At 40.7% G+C, this 20,511-nt stretch overlaps 1 protein-coding gene across 1 annotated transcript; it reads right to left on the bottom strand.

Annotated features, from left to right (window-relative positions):
• Positions 1-1,724: 1,724 nt before the first annotated feature.
• On the bottom strand, positions 1,725-16,699 carry LOC310930072 (rho-related GTP-binding protein RhoA-D-like). Its single transcript, XM_083892966.1, has 5 exons — positions 16,625-16,699; positions 7,219-7,376; positions 4,930-5,050; positions 3,112-3,242; positions 1,725-2,273 (listed from the first exon to the last, which is right to left on the bottom strand). Exons 2-5 carry the CDS (start codon positions 7,372-7,374, stop codon positions 2,100-2,102), a joined length of 582 nt encoding a protein of 193 aa, XP_083749092.1. The 5' UTR covers positions 7,375-7,376; positions 16,625-16,699; the 3' UTR covers positions 1,725-2,099.
• Positions 16,700-20,511: the final 3,812 nt, after the last annotated feature.

The raw sequence follows: 20,511 nt of genomic DNA, 5'->3' as shown, positions 1-20,511 counted from the left end.
ATCGGGCCTCAATGCCACACATGGAATCATATACAGCTGAATTCTTGGCAGCAGCTCTGAATCATCATCCCTTCAGCTACATGTTTTGATGTCAGACTGGAAGTTTTCCCATGATTCATCCTTGCCATAAAACTGAAACGGCGTAATCTGGTTTATCAAGATATTAAAGGTACCATATTATGCAACATCAACTTTTTAATCATTTACATCCTCATATTTGGGACTCTAGAGGCCCTATCAGTCGGCAAAGTCTAAAAAAAGATGACTCACTCATGTTTTTGTGGTCTTCAAGTACAGGAGATAAAACACACAATATTGACTTCCGCACTCATTAGGACGTCACAATGCGCTAAATCCCTGGAATTGTCGTCTCTCGGAGCTCCGCTTTGTCTGTAAAACACGCGGGAGTGCAGGCGAGGGCAACAGTATCCGAAAACCGGAAGTCTGCGAAAAGTTATATTCTTGGCTCCACAGTGCAGCACTGAGTTCTATACAAACTTCCAGCCTCAGAGGATTTATCTGTCCAGTGGATACATGTTATATATGACAGCAGTGTGCCTGCTCGAGCCTGCAAATGATCACTTTTCCAAATGCTAACTGCTGTTAGCTCCCAGTAGTCTCTTTTTTAAAGAGATACTACTAAATGGAACATTCTGAACAGGGCTGTTTTGGCAGGGTGATTGAACTGCTGTGGTGCTTCATTCTTATGGTATTTTGACCAAAGCATGTCACAGACGTTCATTAGGACACCAGGGAACTAAGTTAACTTGGAGAAATAGGGTATAATATGATTCCTTTAAAGTTGAAAGTGCAATAATAGATAGATACGCGAGGGGATGTATTTCTGCAAAAAATCAGAATCTGAGGTCGCCTACAGTACGATCTTTGACCTCGTATCAGGTTCGCATATACTGTAGCAGCTGGTCCATCTGGTCTGAAAGGAAGTACAACAGAAGGCACACTAGAACAGAGAAGGCATCAGGAACAACAACAACAACAAATGCCCTCACGCACAAGTGAGTTCCCCTGAAACATGTAAAGCATGTCATCTGACTGGAAAACGTCCGCACACGAGACGGACGGCCAGGCATTTCCGAGAACGGGCTAACCTGTCAGACGGGATCCCGGTCAGGCGGGACCGGCTCGTTTACATTGTTGCTGCTCAACTCAGTCACCTGCGATAAACAAACAAGGGAGGTTTCACTACACCTTGGTCCTTGTGTCATTCCTGTTGGCGCCGTGTCGTCTCCCAGTAGGTCCTAACAGCTTTTTGTGCATAGCTGAGTCATACTGGCTTGAAATACATCAACATCCACTGACACAGAGTGCACGTGAATCATCAGATCTTATTGTCGCACAGACACGGGAGCTCACTTTGTTTTGTTCACCGCGATCATGTTACAGAGACGCCACCTTCTTCATCCTCAGCGTGAGCGCACTGGGAATGAAGAATGCTGTGGGAGTGCCAAGATTCTCTTCAGCTCTATGAGCGGCGAACAGCACTGAAAGCCTTAATGGTGGATTCGCACGGGTGTCACAGTGACAATGCTGTGTAAAATGAGCTACAAGACAATGGAGAGAGGGCCCTAAGCTGAAACTTTAGCTCGCTAAGTCGACGGTGGTGTGGCAACAAACAAACATACAAACAGAAAAGGCACTAGCTCTTAAAAATAAATCCACATTTCATTATCTATTATGACCAAGAACTGATGCGAACAGGACAGTGTGGACAAGACTTTACTTAGTTTACAAACTAAGGTCATTGCTTGTCCGAGCTTGTGAAGAACAACTTTGCAAACAAATGGCTGATATTATCTCGGCCTTATAACGTCAACCTTCCAAAGAAAGAAAAAAATAAACAAGTGGGAAAACATTCTATGAGTAAAATAAAATTAAATGCAAATCAACAAGAAACTTTAAACATCAATTTCTAAGAAGCGTCCACTTCCTGTATTAGGTGTGTTTACGTTCCATTTCATCTGCCCTCCCCTGATCGTGATATGCCAAATACATTACAAAGATGCCATTTGGTAAAAGGTGAGTCCTTTTCATGCAGTTTCTTCTCTTCTGTTTGTGGGTCAGTTGTTGGAACCCCCCAATCACAGCACAGTGCAACCGCTTCTCTTCTTGCGCTTGCGGACCTGCAGCGCCGCCCTGGTGGCCATCTCAAACACATCCCGCACGCCGTCCTTGGTCTTGGCGGAACACTCCAAATAGCCAAATGCGCTGATCTTCTCCGCCACATCTCTGCCTTCATCCGACTTGACTGGCTCCTGCACAGTGACAGCAGAGATTGTTGTTAGGGACCGTGTGACAATGATCGTTAGTCACAGCTATGTTTTCGCCTTTGGCCTGAGGAAAAATGTAGTCTTCATTTGTTTACAGAGACGAGGAGGAGAGTTTATTAGCAGTGGTAAAAAAAAACAACAACCGCACTATTCCTCACCAATCATTCCATGTTGTCTGAGAAAAGTTATAGGTCACAGCTTTTAATTGAAACACATTTCAATAAATTGATATATTGATTTTACTTTCCTAATATAGACATTCTGCCTTTCAATATTGTCGTTACCTTTGCCAAGGAGTTTCTGTTCTAAACCGGATTTAACTGTTTGTGAGTAGCATAATTCAGAAAGTAAAGGATGTATTTGGATTAAAATGTTTGGGGATGTGGATTAAGGCACATCTTATGCTTTGTGTGTATGCTTTACAGAAAATTATTTTGTATTAATTTGCTGTTTTGGGGAAGATATACTCAACTGGGGAATCTGAAAGCCTGTACTTAGACATATCATACACACCGAGGCCAATTTGTCATTTGAATTGTTTTATCCTGCCATTTTATTGATCTATTGATCCACACTCCAGTCCAGTAGGTGGTGGTAATGACACTCTTATGTCACTTGTTGGCAGTGTTACAGACGTTTTATGGCAGTTTTCAGTTTATTTTCCGTCTCGTCCGTACCGTCAAAACAACTTCAGCTCTGCGGAGCACCTACCACATTTAACTGCTGATGAATACGAGCACTGACATAATATTTCACGTGTCTTCCCCACGTGTTCCTCATTGACCCAATCAACGCTTCGTTGACCTTTAGGGCGCTTTCATACCTGCTTCATCTTCGCCAGCTCTATCCGCGTGCTCTCCTCGTTCCTCAGGTCCTTCTTGTTCCCCACCAGGATGATGGGAACATTGGGACAGAAGTGCTTCACCTCGGGCGTCCACTTCTCAGGGATGTTTTCTGTCCCAGAAGAGACGAGGAGTTAATTGAAATACTCGGGAGACAAACTGTAAAAAGGACAGGCAGTGCAGAGTCCCTGCGCTAAACACTTCTCATGATGGATGACTCTGAAGATTGCTCCGGGCAAAGATGTTTTTAGCTGCACTAATCCCACCTTTCATCAAGCCCATGAAAGCTTTTAACAGTTTGCTCAGCCGATATGAATCGCAGCAGCAGAGAAATTTGCTTTCTCTGGTGCTACTTTATCTCATTCAGATGTTTAACTAGAGGTTATACAGATAATACAATAGGCTCTTTGCACAGCAGCCATTGGATATTGCGGGCGTGTGCGACTGGGAATGGCGTGCTATGACTTCCCTCAGCATTTCGAGTAACCATGGCAACAAAAATCAGGGGAAAAAAAATATTTTTTTCTCATAGGAATGAATGGAGAAGGGTCTAAAAATAAATCATAGTCTAGCCCAGTTTGGAGCCTCAGAGTGTGAGCATACTTTAGCATGGAGACCTGGTTCAGTGTACCAGATCACAAGACTTTTGACTTTGGACCTTTTTCTGATTTTGATTTTGTGTATTGCACCTGACATCACACACTCAGGCTGAGGTCCATGAAACTCATTAAAAGAACAAAACGCTCTCAACAAACCTACAATTCCAACCTCCGCAGACACATTTTACATGAAGATGTTGCTACAGTGCGGTTGCTGCTGTCTGACCTCGAGTGCTGTTTTAATTCTCATATTGTGAGGAAACACAGTCTTCCAACTCTGTGAGAGTGGTGGGTGGATGAATCAACTCACTGCAATCAGGTGTGTGTGGCACTGATTGGCATTGATTAAGTCCATGTGTGGGGAGTGTTCATACACCCTGAGTCTCCATTGCTCTCATTGCCTCACCTTCAGAGGTAGTGAGAGGTTCTCCCTCTGTGTGTATGTGTGTTTGATGTCAATTGCCTGTTTCACAGTGTATAACTTGTGGTGCGAGAGAGTATGTTGGGACTTCAGGCTTGCTGACTAAATTCCCCTCGACTTCCATTTTAAAAGCAAATTCTGGTCTTGAGGAATTAAATGGTAAATTAAATTGTTTTGTCTCTGCCCAACACCCCTTTCCTAACACAAGATCCAAGGTCCTTTTGTGTATTCCAATTAGGATGTCTAGACTTAACCTGCACCTAAATACAACATACTGCAGGGAGTTGGCCCCGATACCTGCAGTAGACAAAAGGGAGGTGTGAAAGCACGGCCTGGAGGGGCAGACCCCTTCTCAGACAAAGGGATCTGAAAGGGGTGTTTCTTCAGATATAAATGTTTAGGTCTCGTCATGCTCTGGGTCTTTCTTCATCTCAACCACTCGTATCGGAGAAGAATTTCCACAACATCAAGAAATGGAGATGAGTGATTTTTTAAAACCGCAAAAACAGTTTTCACTCATTTTTAAACATTTTAAATGAGGGAGCTCCTGAACGCCTTTTGGCACTCACAAACAGAGAATTGAATCTTTATCTTCAATCATTCTTGAAACAGAAAACTATACACGTGAAGACGTTGCTTTCTCTGTGTTTCACAGTTTTCGACAGCAATTGAAAATGAAGTGAAACTAACAGCTAATCACTGACATTTTTGTCCCATCGCACAACGATGTTACATATTCAGAGAGAGAGAGAGGCTTCACTGTGTCAACAGCTCCTTACCTAAACTGTCAGGGCTGTCAATTGAGAAGCACATGAGTATGACGTCCGTATCTGGGTAGGAGAGAGGCCTTAACCTGTCGTAGTCCTCTTGGCCTGCAGTATCCCACAGCGCCAACTCCACCTGGGACCAAAACAAAAGAAAAACTTTGTTTTACATACATCATCAAGACTGAACTCTATCACAATACTGAAAACGCTATTTATCCACTATCTTATCCGTCTCAATATTGCATACACAATCAAAATGTCATCAGTGACCAAGTAGCAGTTTATATTACCCACTAATAGTTCTGAATATCTGGAAGATGATCATGAAGCAGTACATTTTCCCAAAGACCCATACCACCTTGCATTTTGATCATAACTTGTGATGTGTGTGTGTTTTATGTTAGATAATTACAATGTACCAAATTTTATTTGCTACTCATCACTATTGCAGCTTCTCAGAGCTCCATAAGTCCGTTGTGTTGTCAGTGTTGTGGAAATTAACTTGGGGACTGAGCTTATCCCATCACACCACTGATTAATTAAATTAGGGGAAAGTGGGAGATTATCAGGCATCAACGCAGATACCTTCTGTCCCTGTGCAGGCATTAACAGCCCTCACTCCTCTCTGCTCCAAAGCTGACTCACTGTGTTCAAGGAAGGAAAGAAAAGAAATGTGCAAAGTTTTTTTTCTTAAAAAAAACTGGATCTACTGCATGACAATAGATGCTGCCCACGGAAAGAGCACACGCATCAGTTGACGATCCCGGAATAGATTTTTGCAAAGGCAGAGGGTGGGAGGTAGCTGCACACTGCTGAGACTAGAAGAGCAGTTATGTGTTCCCAGTGGACACTAAAAACTTTAGGGAGGAAAATAAAAAGTGGATGAGGGGAAAAAAAGAAGCTATTTTTAGAATATGTCCTATTATTTACCTGTAGCGGTAAATACAACAAATCAGATCTAGCCACTTTAATACTAACAGGCTTAACTTAAAAAGCCAACAGTCATATCTTCACCAAAATGATCCCCTTCTTGGCTGATTTCCATCTTGAAACCCTAACAGTTAACCCCTCCTCGCTTCCCCACAATTAGGTGCGACCAGGATGGGAAATGAGAAACATTTATCGGGCAGGAGGAGGCGGAGGAGGGTCCTGAGGGAGGGAGGGAGGGAGGGAGGGAGGGAGGGAGGGGGGTTTTGCCAGTAGACGTCCCTGTTCTCTGTCTGAACAGGAAACTGGGAAGTCCAGTCATTTCCTGTTTTGCCGAGCGGTGATCCTGCAGCGGTGGTCGGCTCAAGAGAATATCAAGCCATCTGTGGCTAAGGCCTTGACCTTCACTGGAGACTGAGTCAACATATCACTTGCCCTAAGGAGTGGGTCATTAAGATAGTTGGTTTAATGACACTGGCTGTCCCAAAAAGTCAAAAACACACTTAACCCCACACATCCAAGAGTCCAAGTGTGATTATATATTCACTGTACTGAAATGTCAGATGTTGCTGTGACTACATTTCTATTACACACACACACACACACACACACACACACACACACACACACACACACACACACACACACACACACACACACACACACACACACACACACACACACACACACACACACACACACACAAACACACTGTACACTTTGTGTTTGCATTTAAATGTGGTCCTTTTGATGGTTCATGAAACGGCAAATGTCGTGGTTATTTCCTGAATTATTTCATCATTGCAACATACAGTAAACTACTGTTATCACAAGATTGTAAAACGAAGAAAATCCTCACACATTCCCACAGTAAAAAGGAAGCATCTTCTTTTATGTTACTTCCTGTAGTAGACAATCACACAATACAGTGTGTTGCTTTTAATATAGCTCAATTTTAAGGCAGTGACTCTAAATGACGATGATGATGATGACTAAATGGCCAAAATCTTAATTTAATAAAAGCTGTTAAACCCCTCCCCTGAACAGTGATTATCCAATCACAGTGTGGCTAAGCATGGTTGGGTTCAGTTGAGCTTTGCTCCATGTGAATGAGTGATATCAAAGTTCTGACAGTCTGAAACCATAAATATAATAACAAAACACACAAGAAACACATGAGCAGTTAGTAAAACGGTTATATGTAGTCACCCATAGGCCCTATGACAGGACGGATTCAAATTACTAGTATGACAAATGCATTATGTTGGATTAAAACACAAAGGGAAGGACTTTCTTTGTACCCAATGGCAGAGCATTATCACTTCTGAACTCTTCGCTTCATTGTTTTTGTCGTTTCAGGAACAATGCACTAACCTGTCTCCCATCAACCTCGATATCAGCGATGTAGTTCTCAAACACTGTCGGGACGTAGACTTCAGGAAACTGGTCTTTACTGAAAACAATCAGAAGACAGGTTTTTCCACAAGCTCCATCCCCGACAATCACGAGCTTCTTCCGGATGGCGGCCATCTCTGCTGGGAAACCAGAGGAGATTTATCAGAAATACACATCCAGTGACGATATCATCAGAAGGAAAAAAAAGAATGTTTCCACTTTGTCCACTGTGTTCTACAAAACGGACGTTTTTAATTATTTGTGGAAACTGCGGCAACACATTTATGTCATGCACATTGTTCATTCTCTCTCTGCTCATTCTGTGTGGCCCCACAGCGACCACTCCTACATCTCTGAGTGACAGCACTTCGTCACGTTACACCTGCGGGAGTGTGCTGTTGATCTACACACTATCACAGACAATGTGCAGTAGTCCTGGACCTCCAGTCCCTAGTGCCCAGTCTAGACTACAAAGCTGTAGGAAGGACAGAGAAGAAGGAAAAGAGTGGAGCCAGGGAACGAAGGAAGCCAGTGTAAAGACACACTGGGATATGAAGGAATATAATAGTGGGCCTTCTACTCTAGCCTACTTTTTGTTTCTCATCGCAACCAATGGGGGGGAAAAAAGCGTGTATTGAAAACCAGGGCAGATGGTGATGTCCTAAAAAGAAATGCTGCTTTTGTCCCCTGCTTCAGGAACACTTTAGTAATAGCACTGTTAGAATGACCTCAAACTTAATATGGATTAAAGATCAAGAGCTACATTTACCAGCCCATATTTTGTTTGTGCCAGTGCTAAAGCTGGGATAGGCAACACATTTGCATCATTATTGATAAATAATTCAATAATGACAGCATTTTCATCATGATGTAAATCAAATGATCTGAGAGGGAATGAGACTTATGCACCTCGTCGAGACTCAATTTATAGCTTTGAGGAGATCTGAACCATCAGAGGAGCGAGAGAGATTGTATTGCCTGTTATACTAAGCAGCTGTACACGTCCTTTCAGTAGAAAAGCTGCTATTCCATCATCAGTAATGACTGCCCACGCTACAAAACATCCTTTCATAAGAGAAAACAATTAAAAGGTTGACATAACGCAACAATATGAGAAAGCATTTCTGAGATCAAGAGATTTCCTCGAGTCATCTATTGAGGGTGAAGAGTCTCTCAATAAATCAAATCTGATTTGTTTGGTTTGCATAATTAGTTTTGACCGGGTGACGCTAGTGCTAACGCGGAGAGTGGGATATTTGTCAACTTTTAGCTGCACTCGGCAGGGGCAGTTTGGCCACATTTTGGACCTCTTGGCTCAAAGTGAATGAGAAGGAAAGTTAAAGTGGAAGTTTAGGAGCTGTGAACACAAATATTGGCAAACTGATTTCAATGCAGCTTTGTAACCAAGCTTTGAATGCTATAACTTTTTATGCACTTCAGCTGTTTTAGTGATGATGTTTTGCGTAACTACAGCGTTGACTTGAGCTGGAGCGAGGATGAGCGAGGATGAGTAGGCAGTGCTGTGCTGTGCTGTTGCTGATGGATGAGCTGGAGCCCTGCTGCCTGGGAGCAGCTGTGCATATAGTCATTTGGCTCCTCACCTCATCCACTTTCTGCCAGAGAGTCCTGACGGCACCCACTTATCAAAGGCAAATCAACTTTTAGAACTGTGGGCGCAAAACTGAAATCTTATGCACACGGACAGAGAACTTTTCCGACTATATCGCTTTCTGTGAACGTCGTTCCCCAAAAAATGTCTGCGTATACACACATAAGCCGCCAACATGACTCTAGTCATGAGAGCATAAAAAGAATAAATAAGCCATCATTTACTGCAAAGAGGCATTTGCATTTTATTTGTGTATGTACTATATATATACAGATTTTCTCATGAGAATTGATTCATGCCTTTGCTTTGTGAAAAAGCAGCAGATGACTGACACGCAAACTAGGAGTCCCAGTATGAATTTTAGGTGTGTTTTGCTTGTTTGACAGTTTTATTAAATTCCTTGTCACTATCTTCTTGAAGAGCATTTGATTCCTTTTATTAAATTCATCTTCGTCTTGGTGCCACGTACTGTGTTACAGCCGCAAAGAGGATGGAGATACTGAAAGACATGAGCAAAAAACTAAGACTCTCTAACTTGTAGAGTTCTGACTGCGTTTAGTTTCTTTTCTCTGACTCAGCGCAGCATAATAATAGACCATAAAAAAAGATTGCTCATAGAGATTGCTCAGCCTGCATAACAGTTCCAGCTCTACTCGACTTGACACCACTCTACCCCCTTTTTTTTTGGCTTCTCTATGAGGCACAGTACCTGGTGCTTTTTTTAGTACCTGCTCTGGTAAGGTTCCGTGTGAGCTGAGCCGATACTAAAATGTTACGTCAACGGACTGACCATCACTGACTGGTCAGAGAGTGTCGTCACAGTAGAGAGCACGGCGTCCGACACAAGAATCAAACCTCAAACCTGCCATTTCTTTTAAACTGGCAAGAGCGTTACAGCAAGCATACGTGGACGATGTCTGTAAAAATACACTGTGGTTCGTCGCCGAGGTGCAGACGTTCCTGTGTTGCTGTGGCTGATGAGGAGGATCCAGAGAAAGAGCTGTGTTTGTGTTCATATAAAACGATGAAGTAATGGAAAATGATGTAGCTGACACCCAAATGGAGTATAGAGCCAAGTAGAGCTAGAACTGTATAATGGACATGCGGCAATGGTGAAGCCGAGTGCCTGACGCCTGTATTCTCTTGAATGTCCATTGGGGGCAACTCAACTGTTTGAAAAAGTATGTTAATTTGAACTATTTTTAACTGATTCATGTAAAGAGTATATTATTTCAATAACTAGTTGGGAGGACTAGGGTTAAGAGGACCGCAATGTTCTATAAAGTTCTATCTGACAGAGGTTACTATTTTGGTGCAACAGTATTGCACTATTCTATTGTTTTCCATCCATCACATTTATATGAATACAGCTGTCAAAATATTTGGAGCACCTCTTGATATCACTCAGTCACAATTTACTATCCGGGTTGCTGTGTCCAAAATGAATAATGACCATGCTGTATCTTTGCAGTGCTTTTACAGAGAACAGGACCAGCGATGGCCTGAGCTGGACGGCGGGCACAAAGCCAAACAAGTGGGAGACAGCAGCACGGCGGCCTCTGAAGCTCTCCCTGTGAAACAAAACAATCTACTTCCTGTTCTGTGAAGCCTGCGCGGAGTCTTTTTGGGTGAGGTTCTGTTTGGACAGGCCTCAGCAGAGCCAGAACGCAGAGAGGGCGACCGCCACAGGCAACGCAACACATGTTAGGAGGCACGCATGCTTACTCAGATAAACAGTACATGTGAACAGTCCCTTTCTGTGCACATAACATGTCATACATATTATGCAAAATCAACTTTATAATCATTTATATCCTTATATTTGGGACTCTGGAGGTCCTATCAGTCGGCAAAGTGTGAAAAAAGATGTCTCACTCATGTTTCTGTGGTCCTCCTCAGTCTAAGTACAGGAGATAAAACACGCGATGTTGACTTCCGCGCTCATTGGGACGTCACATTGCGCTAAATTCCTGGAATTTTTGTCTCGGGGAGCTCCGCTTTGTCCATAAAACATGTGAGAGTGTTGGCGAGGGCAACGGTATTCGAAAACTGGAAGTCCGTGAAAAAGGTCTATTCTAGCTCCCAGTAGCCTCTGTGGCTGATGTAATTTCCTGCCCCTTAAGTTTCGTTTTACTTTTTTTTTAAGGTGGACCTAAAGAGATACTACTAAACCGAGCGTTCTGAACAGGGCTGTTTTGTCAGGGTGATTGAACTGCTGTGGTGCTTCATCCTTATGGTATTTTGACCAAAGCATGTCACAGACATGTTCATTAGGACACCAGGGAACTAGGTTAACTTGGAGAAATTAGGCATTATATGACCCCTTTAAGATTGCTATGCATGACTGCTGTATCGCTGTTCTGCTTCGCCTTTGGCACCTTTGTTTAGACAGGGAGCGTGTCTGCTGAGTGCAGACTGTCGACTGCTATGTTTTACATTGGATTTGCCTTTTGAAAACTGCCATAAATCATACTTTTAAATACTGTACATCATTTTCTGTACTCAACAAAATGCCAGGACTCTTCAGTATGAAGCTGCACATCTAATGGTCCTGCAAACATTTCACAGAAATCCAGGGAACTGAAACACTAGAGCTTTTGGACTTTTGTGTTTATGACTTCACACATCGGGAGTGTGGCTGCTCTAATCTGATAACGTGGGTGCCTAAATGAAAAGCAAGATGTTCTGTGAGAAAGATGTGCCGCATATGCATCTAGTGTAGTCCAGACCTTAATGATATTGGGAAAAAAGAAGCATCTTGATACATCCCATAAATTCACAAACACACCATGAAGCCAAAGACTCCAGCTACCCATGACTGATGCTCAATTTGGGAACTAATGGATGCTAATGACAGCAACAGCTGAGGAGGAAGTTTATGGTTGCCAGCAGTTAATGATTTCAGGCAGCGTTGTCATCCTGATCAAACCTGTTCATCATGATTCAGCTGTCAAAAACTATCATTTACCCTCTGCACATTCACACCAGCGCCTGACGTTATTCTGACTCAGTCAAAAATGAATTCAACCAGCCAGTATCAGCTGACACGCACACTGCGTTGAATTCAAGTGAGGGTCTCGCTGAGAAATGAAAGTGAATTGATAAACTATGACAAAATTACAACATCAATCTGTCATCGCCAATCAAACATCATTCAATTCAGGTTGCTGACTTGTTCATTAATCTCATTGTGAGTCCACAGATACAGTTGTTCATAAAGCAGTCAATCATGCTGAAGTGACGACTCTCAAAGCTGCTGTTCGTGAAATTATTATGTTCTAGAATGTCAATCTACAGCGTTTGCTTAGTGACAAAGTCTCACAGTCTCAGAAATCTGTCACTCTCTAGGAGAATGTTTTTCAGTATCCCACACCACTATGCAATTAGGAGACACACTTGCAAAACAGTAAAGAATAATGAGAGTCTGGATGCTGATTTTGCACCTTTCCCCGCATGAAATTATAGCACTTTTCTTGAGCGGTGGCTTTCACCTTTATTACAACAATTGTCTAAGCCCTTGATTCTGAAACTGTGGTACGTGTACCAACAGTGGTACATGAGCTTCTTCTGGTGGTACCTGAAGGAACATCAGAAATAATGTTCAACTGTTTTTCAATTTACCTGTTTACTGAGTTCAGCTCTGTGTGATTAAACTTCTTTGAAACTTTTGTTACAACGTGGTTGAGACTGACAATAAAATTGAATGGAAACTGAAAATAGTAGTTGCGTGCAGAGCAACTGTGTACAGACTTGTAAGAAACTATGCGAGTGTTAAGTGTAAAGTAAACGCCAGGGGAAAACGCTCATAGAAACTTGATCCAAAAACAACACAAGGAGCCATTAAATGCACAATAAAGCAAAGCACCATTACTTCCTTCAACAAGCTGATCACAGTTACCACATAGTAGATTGTGACCCTGATGAGGTTTCCATGCTCACACATGTCTAATATCAACAGCTGGTTTTAACTAAATGGTAATGATGTTTTCTTTGGTCTGAGGGTTTCTGCAAACAAGTTGCAGGAAATTATTATTTGACTTGTCCAACTGGCTTCCCAAGGCTGCACCTCTTTCCTTGATATACATACAACAAACTTCGCAACCAGATACTGATTTGCACGGGGTCGGTATTTTCAGGGACTTAACTTTGGTTGTACATAAAGGCTTCATAAAAAACAAGGCTATAGGGCAGCAGAAAACAGATGTCTACTTACATTTCTCACAGCACAATGGGACAGTGCATTTGTTGTCTTATCAACGGGACAAAACCTAAAAATCGTTTCACTTTACAGTTGCAAATGTAACGTTAATATTTTCATGGCTGTATTTCATTATTCAAGTTTCAAGTTCAGTTATTTAAAGTGGGCATATTATACCCTATTTCTCCAAGTTAACCTAGTTCCCTGGTGTCCTAATGAACAAGCAGTTAGGACCTACTGGGAGACGACACGGCTCCAACAGGAATGACACAAGGACCAAGGTGAAGTGAAACTTTCTTGTTTGTTTATCGCAGGTGACTGAGTTGAGCAGCAACAATGTAAACGAGCCGGTCCCGCCTGACCGTGATCCCGTCTTACAGGTTAGCCTGTTCTCGGAAATGCTGTCTCGTGTGTGGACGTTTTCCAATCAGACATTCTTTATATGTTTCAGGGGAGCTCACTTGTGCGTGAGGGCATTTGTTGTTGTTGTTGTTGTTCCTGATGCCTTCTCTGTTCTGCTGTGCCTTCTGTTGTACTTCCTTCCAGGCCAGATGGACCAGCTGCTACAGTATATGCAGACCTGATATGAGGTCAAAGATCGTACTGTAGGCGACCTCAGATTCTGAAATTTTGCAGAAATACATCCCCTCGCCAATCTGTCTATTATTGCATTCTCAACTTTAAAGGAGTCATATTATACCCTATTTCTCCAAGTTAACCTAGTTCCCTGGTGTCCTAATGAACATGTCTGTGACATGCTTTGGTCAAAATACCATAAGGATGAAGCACCACAGCAGTTCAATCACCCTGCCAAAACAGCCCTGTTCAGAACGCTGAACAGGGTAAACGAAAGTAAAACGAAACTTAAGGGACAGGAAATCAGCCACAGAGGCTACTGGGAGCTAACAGCAGTTAGCATTTGGAGAAGTGATCATTTGCAGGCTCTAGCAGGCACATTGCTTTCATATATAACGAAATATCCAGTGGACAGATAAATCCTCTGAGGCTGGAAGTTTGTGTAGGACTCTTTGCTGCACTGTGGAGCCAAGAATAGAACTTTTAGGGGACAACAATTCCAGGAATTTAGTCCCAATGAGTGCGGAAGTCAACATTGCATGTTTCACCTCCTGTACTTGGACTGAGGAGGACCACAAACACATCTCAAAGTCATCTCAGTTCACACTTTGCCTCCAGAGTCCCAAATATAAGTATTTAAATTATTAAAAAGTTGATTTAGCATAATATGTCCCCTTTAAGTATCAAGGCAAGTGGGCAGTAAACAATATTTAAACAATTATATTGTTTAACATTTAAACAATTGTTATTACCCATCCCCAGGTCAAGCTAATCTTATTTTCTGCTATTTATCTTGATTATATTTGCATTTGAGTCCGATAAACCAAGTGTATGTTTTGTTTTAATTAAAACAGCCCAATAATTTCAATGAATATTAATCAATTAGTTGTTTGGTCCATAAAATATCAGAAAATTGTGATTTTGTGTCCCAAAATTCCAGCATCCTTGTATGTCTTGTGTACATGTTTTGTACACGAAACGCCATGTAATTTAATATTCGATTACTACTACCTAATTTGAATACATCAAAAAATGGGCCAAAGTTCACAGACAGGCAGCGTCAGTTAGAGTCTGAGGCAGAGCCTGACGGCCGGCGACACTGACGGCCCACAATGCCATAATCTGGACATAAAAACATCTTATCCGATTAAATCCAGACATGCAAAAAGTCTAGAGTCAGACCCGAAAACTAATCTCATGCTTCACATCAAACATTCACGACGACAATGAAAAGACTCCTGTGTTAAAAGTGAACTGGGAACTCAAGAGCATAAAACTGAAATGATGGTGCTAAAGTCTCTTACACAACAGCTCAGGTCAGCTTCACACATTCTTTGGGGCATATGTTACACACAAACACAGCAGCTCAGGAGACTCACTGAGTCATGACTTTCATGGTCCACCCATGAAAATGACTGCATGTCATAAAACCAACTATGATGTTGTTGAGGACAAAAACCAACTACTAGAAAAGTGAGATTTAACGTTCTAAACTGAGTATTGACACAACATATTATAGATAGTTTCTATAAGACAGGAAATACTTTGGTGATTAGACTGATACCACACTTACAATGAATCTGTATGTCAAACATGTAACGCGTAACCGCCAGCTAGCTTAGCTTAATTTGAAGAAGCTTCTGTTGACAATAAAAAAAATACTCCATAAAGTTTGTTTTTTCATCTGATAATAATAAAACCACAGACATTTTGTTTGTGTTTTTCTTACATTACGGTTTAAGCTTCACACATATTTGCCTTTATCCAGGCAATGTGCTAAGTTAAACTAAGCTATAACACGCTAAGCTAAGCACGCTGACCAAACTGCTAACTACGTTTTGCTTAATAACTTGGGTAATAAACAGACCATGCATAAAAAAGTGGATGGAGTCTTTTAGTGTGATGGCTACTGAGACTCTGTATGTGTGGATATCCTCTAGGGGGCGACTACTTGTCGCAAAAACAGTGAGGAAAATTACACTGTTTTTGCGAAAAAAATTACGTATAAGTGGACACAAGCGTTATTGACCGTAGAAATTGTCCAGTTTTGTAAGTTATATTTGTGAACATCTGAACAAATCCTAAATCTGGAGGCTTCAAAACTGGATTCGGCTTGTTATGGTGACTTCATGACCAGTGGCCACTTGAACATAAACAGAACAAAGATGGATTTCCTTTAATAATTAATAAGACAAAAAGGGCAACTATGAATCTACAGATAAAATATTTAGTGGGTCTTGCACCTTAAATGTCAAACACAGAGGTGTATTGCTGCTTTGGGAGGCAAGCTTTGGAATGAACCAACTGATGATTTGAATTTACAGGATGTTTCTTCTTCACTTTCATATTGCTGATATGCTGGTATATTTCATAGCCTTTAACTTCAGCCAATTCATTTTTTTGGTTATGACTGTGCTAGAGTAAATTAGTTATTTTTAATAACTAATTAGTTTATTATATGAGGCTATCTTTTATTTATTTATTGTTGTTGTTATTTTATATTATACCACATTCCTACATAATTGTATATACAACTACAGCTTAAATTTCTGTCATAAGTAAACAACAACAACAAAAAAACTCAATAAATCAATATCTGAGTTCCTCCTCCACATGTTTTTTGTTGAGTCTGCAGCTCAAACAAAAGCACATTACTGATCAATAATGAGGAAAATAAAGTGTTCCTAGCTCACGAGGAGCTGTTTATTGGGGACACACTGTACACACAAACAAGATCTGCTGCTTTCACCCTGAAACTATGACAACGAGGCTATCAACAGTTGAACTGAAACACACCAAGTCCACTCTGCAAGTCCACTGTTCACACTCTGTTATTAAACTATTATTACTAAAGCAGGGGGGGGGGAAAGGGGGGCGAGTGTTGGTACGAGGACAAGCCACCACCTTATGATTATTCCCTGAGCCAAGTAGCCTGAAGTGAGCGATAATTACTGACAAACAAGACTCTTCATTCAAACTCTCAGCTTGGGTTTCATATTTACCTGTCTTCAGTCAGATGAGAGGGTTTTTTTTTATCAGAATTAATATCAATCCGCGCTTGGTCTTCTCTTCCTTCCGTGTTCCCCACACTGAGAAGGAGACACTCACTCGGTCACTTCTTGCTGCAGTATTAGCTTATTTCACAGAGGGAGCTGGAAACCGGGGCAGGCGAGCAGGATCCTCCCACCAACACCGGCGACAATCCACGACACACTCACTTCCGCTTAGACTTTCAAAATAAAAGGACTGTTCTGCCCCGCATCTCATTCCTCATGGCTCATAAAGTGTATGTATATAGTGTAGAATTCTGTTGTTGGTTTTTTTTTTAAATCGGACTAATTGTCTTCTCATAAAAACTTGGACCTAATTTATTTTATATATTATATTTATTTATTGATTGATTTATTTAAGGTGGTCACAGCAGTTTAGTGGCATATAAATAAATAAATACAGGAATAAATAAATAAATACATATATAAATAAATGCATAAATAAATGCATAAATAAATACAGGAATACATAAATAAATACATTTAAAGCATTTATTTATTTATTTATTGATATGTCCGGTCTCGTCCTCCATAATTTCGACCTATGTCAGCTGTGATTGGAACCACAAGTTCCCTCTTAATTTGGCCATGTGCTGCCCTAATAGCGAGTGTTTATCAGAAGAAAAAACAACTCATTCAAAGTTGATCTACTGTTCTCATGTGGTTTACAGTGAAGTTATTTATGCATTTTGTGGACCATGTCATAATCAGACTGTGGCTGCACACATGATACTTTCTCATTGAGTAAACAACACAGGGCTGAATAATCAATGTGATCCCTTCATCGTGGAGGTAGCTCTGTATCTAGTCATCGTTGTTCATGCGTTTTGGGCTTTGATAAGAAAATAAATCACTGAAAAGAAACAACATGCACAGAGCTTTACTTTCTGTTGTAAACACATTATATCAGTGGATTCAATTTTCACTGAGAATTTTACTTGTGCCAAACCTTATACCTGTTTCTGCAACTCATTTTTCCAAATGTACAAAATCCAGGAATGTGTTCAGAATCAGAACTGTAAAAAAGAAAGTAAAAATTAACCTTAGTCTGTTATAAATGAGTCGGTGTCCACTGGTGTTAAAACTGACCTGTGATCAGCAACCGGTGAGTGATGTTACATGGCTTCACTCCAATTAACAATTCATTATACATGTGTCAGAAAGTGAATAATGCTTTTAAGCTTCAAAAAGTGTACACTAAACTTTTATTTTGAAAGCTCTTTCCCGTATTTCCCCTGTTGTAATGGTTACCTTTTTCTAACTTAATGAGACTGCTGCAGGCTTTGGAGTCACCCAGGTCCCTCCTCCCCTCCCCGGTCAAGGATGACATAATCTGTAGTACAAAAAGACTCGTGCAACAGGAGCGATGGGTGTGGATGTTTAGCTGCGTGTGTGTGTCCACAACACAACACAACACAAACAAAATCAGCCCCATTATTCATGACATTATATGTCTACAGGCACAAAGCTGAGCTGTACCTGTGTGCTTTGAGTTTTATCAATAATCACACAACTAATTTGAAGAATGCACCGCAGATCAGATTATATCACACTTTAGTAGATAAACCAACCACATATACAAACAACAGATTATATTTCCTTGAGTCTTACTCGAACCTTAACCTTAACTCCTTCTGTCACAACCCTCACCTTAACCTATACCCTAAACTCATCATAAGCACACAACATCGTCACCTTATGTTATAATTCAAGGTATAGGAATTTGCTTTTTGAATCATAACATACTTTATTTTACTGTCTTAATTTGTGATGACACTTTTTGGACTCTTGGAATCTGAATTTTACATTTTGGTTATTCTTGTCTGCTTCACCTCTTGTGCTACTTTAAAGTATTTATTTATTAGTTTATTGGGTTTTGTTTTACTTCCTGCTCTTTTTTTATGTTTGCCTTATTGAACCTACTGGTGCAAGCAATTGTTGAACCTTTATCTGTGCTCTTGTCTTGCATTTGCATTTTCGTGGGAAATTGGATAGTAATTATTTGTTATGAACCCTTGGATTTGCTTTCCAGGCCTAGGATGCAAGTGTGTATAAATAATAATAATAATAAAAAAAAACACATTCACAACCAATGGGAAACAATCTTGTTTATTTTTCAAACTTGAACACAATATCCTTCATTCTCACATTTTGGTAGCTCAATTTCAATGATCCCTAAAGTTTCTAACTGGACAATGGATAGAAACTTCGAAAAAAAAAAAAAAATCTGACACTGTTTACAACAGATTAATTCAACAACAACATGAAAAACAAAAAAGAGGTATACAGTGTACAAGTAAGGACATGTATTGTTGTTTGCCACCTCTACAAAGATCACATTTAGTGCATCTGCAGAAAAACAAAACTTAAATCTCTCCCAGCTTTTTAATAAGGCATAACTGTGGCACAATCAATAACATCTTCCTCTCTTGAAGAATAGTTTACTTTCTCCTCCAATGGCGAAACAAAGAAAAAAAAGATGTAAGAAAATTAAACAAAGGATCCAAATGTTCCTTCACATTTCTCTGTAATACTAAACAATAAAACAAAATAATCTACGAGCACAGTCAATAAGAATATATATCGTAAACCAACAGGTTACCAAAGAACGTGTGCAGCAGTCTCCAAGTGCCTCGGGTGTTATCACCCATTCATCCATTCATTCACTCATTCATTTCCTCTGTTTTTTTTACGGCCTCCATGCTTCATTAATGTACAGACATAAATCTATTGTTGTTGCTATAAAGCTAGGGTCTGTAAATGAGGAAACGCTAGCAATGGGCTACACTTAAACAAACAATAATAATTAAACAGATCCATCCCTGTAGTGGAACTGTGAAATTTGGTTGATTTCACTATTGCAAGGATTCCAGACACCGCCTTTATGTATAGTTAACTATTGGGACATGATGTCAACAAACAAGATAAAGTTCCAGAAACCAATTACAGACCACAGCTTTAATGTTTATCTTCTTTTTTTTTTTTTTTTTTTTTTACAGATTTCCATCCTCATGCTGCAGCAGCATCCATCTCTTTGGTTTCCTCACATTTCCTACTGCATTTGTCTGATTCTGTGCTGTTGTTTTTTTACGCTGTCACATTCATGCCCATGACCTACAAAAGGAACCATTTGTTAAATATTTTTTTTTTGAGTCACAGTCTGTTGTCTTTGAACATAGAGCAGAAACCAAAAGAACAATACCAAGGGAGGGTTCAATTCTCACTGGGAATTTGTTATAAACAGTAGCAGGTCTGGGAGAAAGAGACACTCAGTATGTTTCCATGCACAGTTGAGTTTGAGCTACAATTGTAGCTTGACTACGAAATTTAATTGGACTACTGTCCTTGGCACTGGCACAAACACCCTGAATGATTTACTGAATGTGCATCTTTGCTCCACTAGGTGGTGATGTGTCCCCTTTCAGTTGTCACTATTAGGCCTTTTCCTGTTGACCTACATGTATTTCACAGTACATGTACAGTACTTTATGTCCACTCATTGTCTTCTGTGTACCAGCTTCTTTTTATTTACTTCTGAATCAAACCCTGAGGTGGGAAGTGTGACACATGCACAGAACACCGAGGCTAGTTTGGGTACGAATCAACTTATGTGGGTGTGTTAGTCCCACTATGACACATTCTATTTAGTATAATTAGTCAGACTAACATGTATATTAAAAGTGCAGTTTTTAGTCGGACTAACACAATTTGTCATGTAAACGTACTGAGTGACTTCCCTTATAACGTCACTCAAAATTCTTTCTTATTGACCTGGGTTAGGTTACAGCAGCAGCAGGATCAGGGTCCAGAAGACGTTGACGATGGTGCTACTCAGATCC

Source organism: Microchirus variegatus (assembly GCF_963457635.1).
Source record: "Microchirus variegatus genome assembly, chromosome: 7".
Classification (NCBI taxonomy): Eukaryota; Metazoa; Chordata; class Actinopteri; order Pleuronectiformes; family Soleidae; genus Microchirus; species Microchirus variegatus.
This window is presented reverse-complemented; position numbering and strand designations above follow the sequence as displayed.

Coding starts and splice junctions, on each gene's coding strand:
- LOC310930072 (XM_083892966.1), bottom strand. CDS start 7,374: ATGGCCGCCATCCGGAAGAAGCTCGTGATTGTCGGGGATGGAGCTTGT. Junction 5,051..7,218: donor TCGAGGTTGATGGGAGACAG/GTTAGTGCATTG, acceptor TTTTGGTCCCAG/GTGGAGTTGGCGCTGTGGGA. Junction 2,274..3,111: donor AGCTGGCGAAGATGAAGCAG/GTATGAAAGCGC, acceptor GTCACTGTGCAG/GAGCCAGTCAAGTCGGATGA.